The 8,361-nt window shown below is 58.4% G+C and overlaps 1 protein-coding gene across 1 annotated transcript in view; it reads left to right on the top strand.

Annotated features, from left to right (window-relative positions):
• OSBPL5 (oxysterol binding protein like 5) overlaps positions 1 to 8,361 on the top strand; it is a 29,484-nt gene that overhangs the window by 3,729 nt on the left and 17,394 nt on the right. The window contains exons 3-6 of the mRNA XM_008060305.2: positions 4,681 to 4,761; positions 5,001 to 5,102; positions 6,994 to 7,197; positions 8,227 to 8,311. Coding sequence (XP_008058496.1) covers positions 4,681 to 4,761; positions 5,001 to 5,102; positions 6,994 to 7,197; positions 8,227 to 8,311 — 472 coding nt within the window. The remainder of the gene's footprint in view (positions 1 to 4,680; positions 4,762 to 5,000; positions 5,103 to 6,993; positions 7,198 to 8,226; positions 8,312 to 8,361) is intronic.

The following is an 8,361-nucleotide window of genomic DNA, read 5'->3' as shown; positions in this document are numbered from 1 at the left end:
AAACCCTCACGCCCCACCGCTACCCGCCCGCCCCCGCACACCCACCGTCTGCTTCCTGTCTCTGTGGACGTGACGGCTCTGGGGACCTCCTAGGTGTGGGATCGCACACTTTGTGACTGACTCATTTCACCTGGCATCCCACCCTCAGGGTCTATCCGTGTGGTAGCCTGTGTCAGGATCCCCTTCCTGCTTAAGGCTGCATAATATTCCCCTGTGTAGACGGTCCGAATCGTGTTCTTCCATCCATCCGTGTCTGGCCGCCTGGGGCGCATCCCCCTCTTAGCTGCAGGACGTGGTGCTGCAGTGAACACACGAGGGAGGACCCAAAAAACCTGGGATTTATTGATTAAAAAATGATGCATTTGGCCGGGTGTGGTGGCTCAAGCCCGTCATCCCGGCACTTTGGGAGGCTGAGGCGAGAGGATTGCCTGAGTCCAGGGGTTTGAGACTAACCTGGGCAACTTGGCGAGACGTTGTCTCTACAATAAATCCAAAAATTAGCTGGGCGTGGTGGCACACGCCTGTAGTTCCAGCTACCTGTAAGGCTGAGGCAGAAGGATTGCCAGAGTCCAGCAGGTCGAGGCTGCAGTGGCCGTGAGCGTGCCATTGCCCTCCGGCATTAAAACAGTTTCTGAACTCATACACGTGAATGCCTTTCAGCGTTTCTGCCGTTTTTTGTTTCACCTCTTCCACATCGGCAACACTTTCCCCTTGGAGCACTTTTTTCATCCAGGAAAATAATAAGTTGCTCAGGGCGAGATGGGGTGAATAGGGGAGGTGGGGCACAGGGGGTCATGCCATTTGGGTCCAAAAATGCTGAACAAGCCGGGCTCGGTGGCTCAGCCTGTCATCCCGCCCCTTGGGAGGCTGAGGTAAGTGGATGGCCTGAGCCCGCGGGTTCGAGACCCACCTGGGCAACTCGGTGAGACCTCATCTCTACAATAAATCAAAAAATGAACCGGGTGTGGTAGTGCGCGCCTGTAGTTCCGGCTCCTTGGAAGGCGGAGGCGGAAGGATCGCCGGAGCCCAGTGGCTCGAGGCTGCGGTGGCCGGGAGTGGCCACTGCACTCCAGACTGGGCAACAGAATGAGACTCCAACTCAAAAAAAAAAAGAAGAAAAAATGCTGAACACTCAGCACGGTGTGGACAAGGGCGCTGGTCAATCCCCCATCATGAGATGGGCCAACGTGTTGAGAGAATCTCCCATAAAAAAAATCACTGAAGCCAAACTCAGCCTCTCCCAGCAATGCCAGCTGGTTCATGGATGCCAACGGGTTCCTGGAACACTCACCTAGGGGGAAGTCTGGATTCCAAGGGACCCCCCTCCATAAGACAATTCTGGGTGTTTTGGGGTTCCCCCTTTTATGTACACATGTATTTATGCCTGAGTGTCCAATCTCTGGGGGTTGGGCAGGTGTACACTACCATGCCCAGAGTGGAACTGCTGGGCCACGTGGTAACTGTGGTCATAGGGGGTTCTGGAACCTTCTGTGTTGAATTTTCAGAGGGGCTGCCAACCTCCTTCCACAGACCCTACCCTCTCACAGGACTGGCCGCAGCACACAGGGCTCCAGTTTCTCATGTCCTTAATATCACTTGTTATTTTCTGGTTTGACCTTAAAGTTGTCCTCACGTCCGCCCTGGATGGGATTTTTTTTTTTTTTTTTTTGAGTTGGAGTCTCACTCCACTGCCCAGGCTGGATTGCAATGGCATGCTCACAACCACCCCAGCATTGACCTGCTAGACTCTGGCGATCCTTCTGCCTCAGCCTTCCAAGTAGCTGGAACTACAGGTGTGCACTACCATGCCCGGCTAATTTTTTAAAATTTATTGTAGAAACGAGGTCTTGCCAAGTTGCCCGGACTGGTCTCAAACCCACGGGCTCAGGCAATCCACTCGCCTCAGCCCAAAGTGTTGGGATGACAGGCTGAGCCACTGAGCCAGGCCTGGATGGGGGTTTTTAGTGCACTTCCCGGGCAACTAACTGTTGTAAGTCCACGGGCCGTGGGCCGTGTGTGTACCTACCCTCTTGGAGAAATATCCATTCAAGTTCTTTGCCTGTTTTGGGCGGGGTGGTTTGTCTTTTTCTTGTTGAGTTGGAAGTCCTTATCAGAGACATCATTTGCAATGTTGTTTTTTTGTTTTTGTTTTGTTTTGTTTTTGAGTCACGGTCTCACTCTGACACCCAGGCCAGAGTGCAGTGCTACAATCACGGCCACTACGGTCTCGACCTCATGGGCTCGGGCGATCCTTCTGTCTCTGCCACTCAAGTAGCTGGGACTACAGGTGTGCACCACCACACCCGACTAATTTTTTGATTTATCGTAGAGACGAGGTCTTGCTGTGTTGCCCAGGCTGGTCTCAAACCCCTTGGGCTCAAGCAATCTTCCCACCTCAGCCTCCCAAAGTGCTAGGATGACAGGCGTGAGCCCCCACACCTGTGTCGTGCCCCCTTCTTCCTGTGATCCCTGAGATGGTGCTCCTCTGGAGTGAAACTGCCTGAGTTTGATGCCAGTTCAACTCGTGGGCTGTGTGGCCTTGGGCAGGTTTCTGAACCTCTCTGAGCCATGGTACCCTCCTCTGCAGAAAGCGGATAATTGCCATAGCGCGAGCTGTCATATTTGTATTCAACGTGTTCACACTCTATCACAAAACTGTGCACACCACACTCCCTCCACCCCTCACCCCACCGCCTCTGTGTACTTGTGGGTTGTCTGCCTCAAAGAAGAGGGCACGAGCATCTTTTCTGTCTAACCCCGTGCCTGCAGCCAGGCCAGGCACACAGTGCTGGCGGGACCTCCTGTTGGTGGGGGTGGTCCCAGCCTGCCACTTGCTGGCTCTGCAGCCCGGGACATCTTAATTCACCTCTCTGGGCCTTGGCTTCCTGTCCACAAAATGGGGATAAAAATTGGACCCACCTCTTGGGTTGCTGGAGAATTTGATGAGGGAATCCTGGGCAAAGCAGCAGAACAGGACCCGGGCCAGGCTTGGTGGCTCGTGCCTTTCATCTCAGGACTTTGGGAGGCCAAGGCGGGAGGATCCCATGAGACCAGGAACTCAAGTCCAGCCTGGGCAACACAGAGAGACCTTGTCTCTACAAAAAATAAAAACAAAATATTAGGCCAGGCTCGGTGGCTCAGGCTGTCATCCCAGCACTTTGGGAGGCCGAGGCGAGTGGATTGCCTTAGCCTGTGGGTTCAAGACTAGTCCGGGCAACTTGGGAAAACTTCGACTCTACAATAAATCAAAAATTAGCTGGGTGTGGTAGCACGCGCATGTAGTTCTGGCTACTTGGAAGACTGAGGTGGATCACTGGAGCCCAGCAGATCGAGGCTGGGATGGCTGTGAGGGTGCCGCTGCACTCCAGCCTGGGCGATGGAGTGAGACTACCACTCAAAAAAAAAAAAAAAAAAAAAAAGCCAGGTGAGGTAGTGCACACCTGTAGTCTCAGCTACTCAGGAGGCTGAGGCGGGAGGATTGCCTGAGCCCAGGAGGTGAGCCATGATCGTGCCACTGCACTCCAGTCTGGGGACAGAGTGAGACCCCAAGTTAAAAAAAAAAAGCAACACACAGGACCCAGGGGGCCTGAGCAGGTTGGGTTTAGCACCACGCAAACCGCCATGGTGACCAGGCAGTGGTGAGGGCACAGGCTGTGCCCGGACCTCCAGCTGGGACAGGGCTGCCCTCTTCTCAGAGCAGAGCTGTGCCTCCCCCTGTGGCCTCCGCAGCGTAGAGACAGCTAGCCCGAGGATGCTGGGCCAGGGGCACAGAGCGGACGGCATGCTCTTTCTGGAAAGGACCTGCAGCACTTGGCCGGCCACGGGGCGCCGGCTCTGTTCCAGGTGCTTGGCACCACCATCCAAGCCTGAAAGTAGCCACAGACCACGGCGAGGAGTGGGACCACGGGCCAGGAGGGCTTTACTGTGGACACCCAGATGTGAATTTCATGTCACTTTCATGTCTCTCAAAGTCTCCTCTTAACCCTTTCAGCCACTTAAAGATACGGGCTGTCTTAGCTTGCGGGCTGCGTGGCAGCCACAGCTCGCTGTCCCCGCCTGTATCCCCTAGACCTGGTTCTGTGTCCCAATGTGCCCCCGCCCCTCCAGGCTGTTTTCCCATCTGTAGAAGGACCATGGTCCTCTCTAGCTCCAGGCTCCTGGGACTGCAGCCCTCAGCCCACGGTCAGTGAGTGGGCTCAGGCTTGGAAGGGGGCCAGGAGAGTGACCCTCCACCTGCCGCCCCGGGGACAGGGGTGAGGGAGGCTGTTCATTTGGGTGGATGTAATCCTGGTCCCCAGAGACCCAACCTGGGGGCGTGTTACTGCCACCACCAGCCCCCCTTCTGCAAGCCCCGCACCTCGCCAGCCAACCCCCTCACTCAGAGGCCTCCTGGGTGCTGCCCCCGCCCAGGGCCGCCTGCAGGGCTAGGTCAGACCTGCCAGGATCCAGCCCTGACCCCGGAGGGCCCTGTGTCTCTCCCAGCCAGCCCGTCTCTCCATCTGCTCATGGCCCTCTCGACGGTGCGGGTGGGCCAGACAGTGGGTGCAGGGCAGAGAGGACGGGAGCGCCCTTCTCTGACCTCTGCCCTCGTACCCTTGGCATTGAGCTGGCCCCTGCGCCCCGCAGCCCCAGGCCGCCCCCCGACACCCCATCCCCCACACCTGCGTCTCTCTCTTGCAGGCAGAGTACAGGCTGTGCAATGGATTCGACAAGGAGTGTGTGTCCCCGACGGCCAGGGTCACCAAGAAGGAGACTCTTAAGGTGGGCCCAGGCAGCGGGGCGGCTGTGCCATCTGGCAGATAGACGGGCCCCTGAACCAGAGAGGTCACCCATCTCCGGCCTGCCAGAGGGAGGGGACATGCTGCACCGGCCGCCTCCACGCCCTCGTCCTCTCTGTCCCGCCCTGTCCCCCACTGGGCTGGACAGCGGAGGGGGGGAGGGATAGCTGGGGCCAGCTCTGGGCCCTCTCCCGTGACCCACCCACTGGGTGCCCGGCCCAGGTGCAGAAAGAGAACTACCGCCAGGAAAAGAAGCGGGCCACCAGGCAGCTACTCAGCGCCCTGACGGACCCCAGCGTGGTCATCATGGCTGACAGCCTGAAGGTAGGACCCCGCCTGTGCTCGCTTTCTGAGGCTGCCGTGGCAAAGGACAGCGAGTCGGTGGTCTAAGCCGACAACCTCATTCCCTGAGTCTAGTCATGTCCCTCCAGCCCCAGTCCGTCCTCTCATTCCTCCTTGCATGTCTCTGTGTCTCTGGAGAGGACACCCGTCACAGGGCTCGGGCCCACCCTTGGCCACAGAGGCCGGGTCTCTACCTGATGACCTCTGCAAAGACCCTACTTCCGATGACTGGGGCTTGGCCGGCGGGTGGGGGTCACAGAGGGGCACAGCCTCTTGGCTTCCAGGGAAGGACGCTGCGTCGGGGCGGGAGGGCTGTGTCAGACCCACCACGGTGGGGGCCGGGCACTCAGTCCCTAGCCTCGGTTTCTCCCTCCATACAGTGGGGGCAAAACCACCCAGCCCCAGGGATGCCAGGGGTCTGGTCGTGGGCAGAGTCCTGACCTGCGTGGGCTCCTCCCACCCACACACCAAAGTTAGGAACGAAAGTGAGGTCCAACATGAGTATTTATTTAGGAGAAAAGAAACCACAACGAGTTTCAGCATGTACAAAGCTGATAATCACAACAGTCTTCTCACTGTTAGTCTCCCAGGACCCTGGAGTGCCTTGACCTTGAACTTCACCTTCATGAACCTCACCAACAAATCTGTCCCTGGCTGCCATGTATTCTTAGGCTTCACCCTCCTCTACAGGCTTCTTTTAAAAATGAAAGGAGGGGCCGAGCCTGGGAGGCCAAGGTGGAGGATTGCCTAAGCTCAGGGGTTTGAGACCAGCCTGGGCAGCATAGCGAGAACTTGTCCTACAAAAAATTGAAAAAATTGGCTGGGTGTGGTGGCATGCACCTATAGTCCCAGCTACCTGGGGGGCTGAGGCGGGAGGATCGCCTGAGCCCAGGAGGTTGAAGCTGTGGTGAGCCGTGATGGTGCCACTGCCCTCCAGCCTGGGCGACAGAGTAAGACCCCGACGCAAAATAAATAAACTGAGTGGACCCTACCTGTGGCACAGAGGGAGCCCTGGGTTTTGCTCTGAGTCCCTGTGGCACTGCCCACCTGGCTTGACTCTGCCTGGACACACAGCAGGCACAGGATACCAAGGCGGGGCAGGAGGAAGTCTCCTGCCCAAGCAGGCGAGCAAGAGGGAGAAGAAGCCAGGCATGGTGGCTCACATCTGTCATCCCAGCACTTTGGGAGGCTGAGCTGGTAGGATTGCTTGAGTCCAGACGTTCCAGAACAGCCTGGGCAACATAGTAAGCCCTCATCTCTACAAAAATAAAAAAAATACTAACCAAGCACGGTGGCGCACACCTATAGTCCCAACTACCCGGGAGGCTGAGGCGGGAGGATCGCCTGAGCCCAGGAGGGCGAGGCTGTGGTGAGTTGCGATGGCACCACTGTCCTCCAGCCTGGGGCTCAGAGGGAGACCCCCAACTCAAAATAAATAAAAAGTAAATGAAAGGGAGGCCAGACACACTGGCTCAAGTATATAATCCCAGCACTTTGAGAGACAGAGGTGAGAGAATTGCCTGAGCTCACGGGTTCGAGAACAGCCTGGGCAACTTGGTGAGACCTCATCTCTACAATACAACAACAACAAAAAAAAAAACAGCGGGGCATGGTGGCGCACACCTATAGTTCCAGCTACTTGGAAGGCTGAGGCGGGAGGATCTCCTGAACCCAGCAGGTCGAGGCTGCAGTGGCCGAGAGTGTGACCCTGCACTCCAGTCGGGGCGATGGAGTGAGACTCCAACTCAAAAAAAAAAGAAACCGAGAAGGGCCCGCTTGCATCTCCGCCTTCCGCCCGCTCCCACCCGCCACCCCGTGCGGATGCCCCAGGCGCGTGGCCTCAAGGCGGGCGCTGACGGCAGCCTCCCTGCAGATCCGCGGGACCCTGAAAAGCTGGACCAGGCTGTGGTGCGTGCTGAAGCCGGGCGTGCTGCTTATCTACAAGACACCCAAGGTGGGCCAGTGGGTGGGCACCGTGTTGCTCCACTGCTGTGAGCTCATCGAGCGTCCCTCCAAGAAGGACGGCTTCTGCTTCAAGCTGTTCCACCCGCTCGACCAGTCCGTGTGGGCCGTGAAGGTGCTGGGGGCGTCGGGGAGGGCCATAGGGGAAGGGGGGAGGGCGCCTCGTCCTGCGACAGAGAAATGAGTCCGCATTGGGCCTCTCTCTGCCAGCCTCTCCCTGCCAGCCTCAGAGCTCAGAGCTCCCTGCAGGACGGAGATCAGATTCAGGGATCGGTCAGGGAGGGTCACAGGTGGGGGGGCGGGGGGATGGAGGTCTCACCGCCGGCCCCCATCACCCAGCTGCTGCCCAGGAGGGAGGCCGGTAGCCAATCCTCAGGGTGGCTGGGAGCAGGCCCACGTGTCCAGTGGCTCCTGGCCCAGCCCTCCACCCCTCAAAACTGGGGCCCACCCGACCCAGGACCAGCTGGGTCAGGATTGCCGGGGAAATCCCCAACACCTCGTTACATTTGGATTTCAGCGGAACAGCACAGTTGCTTTAGGCCGGGTGCAGTGGCTCACGCCTGTAAGCCCAGCACTTTGGGAGGCCAAGGGTGGAGGATTGCTTGAGGCCAGGAGTTGGAGACCAGTCTGGGCAACATAGCGAGATCTCTTACTTACAATTTTTAAAAGTAGCCGGGTGTGGTGGTGCATGCCTGTGGTCCAGCGACTCGGGAGACTGAGACGGGAGGATCGCTCGAGCCCAGTTCAAGGCTGCAGTGAGCAATGGCCGCGCCACTGCACTCCAGCCTGGGCGACAGAGCGAGACCCGTCTCTAAAGCGGGACATACTTATACCGAGAAGCGAGTCATTTCTCTGGGACTCGAATGTCCCTGGGTATCCTGGAGTCACATTTGTGATTTCCGCCCCCCTGGGTTGGTGACTCAGAGCTGGACAGCCAAGGGCAGAGCCACCGGCTGGGACGGGGGACAACACTGCCCTCCTATCCACCCCTCTTGCTGCCCACCCTGTCTGCCCCGCCAGGTGCCTGTCCCTGACTGGGGTCCTGAGGCTCCGAAGTGTGCGGGTGGGTCTGCAGGGCTCCGCGAGCCCGCCTGGGCCACTGTGCCTGGCATTGCTGGGTGACGCCAGCGCTCTGCCCCTGTAGGGCCCCAAGGGCGAGAGTGTGGGCTCCATCACACAGCCCCTGCCCAGCAGCTACTTGATCTTCAGGGCGGCCTCCGAGTCAGACGGTGAGTCGCAGCCTACTCTGTAGCGCCCCTCCGTGTCCCCACCGGGGTCA

Source organism: Carlito syrichta, unplaced genomic scaffold (genome assembly GCF_000164805.1).
Source record: "Carlito syrichta isolate Samal-C Ts95f unplaced genomic scaffold, Tarsius_syrichta-2.0.1 Scaffold304589, whole genome shotgun sequence".
NCBI lineage: Eukaryota > Metazoa > Chordata > Mammalia > Primates > Tarsiidae > Carlito > Carlito syrichta.
Note: the sequence above shows the minus strand (reverse complement) of the source record. Positions and strands in the feature narration are given on the sequence as shown.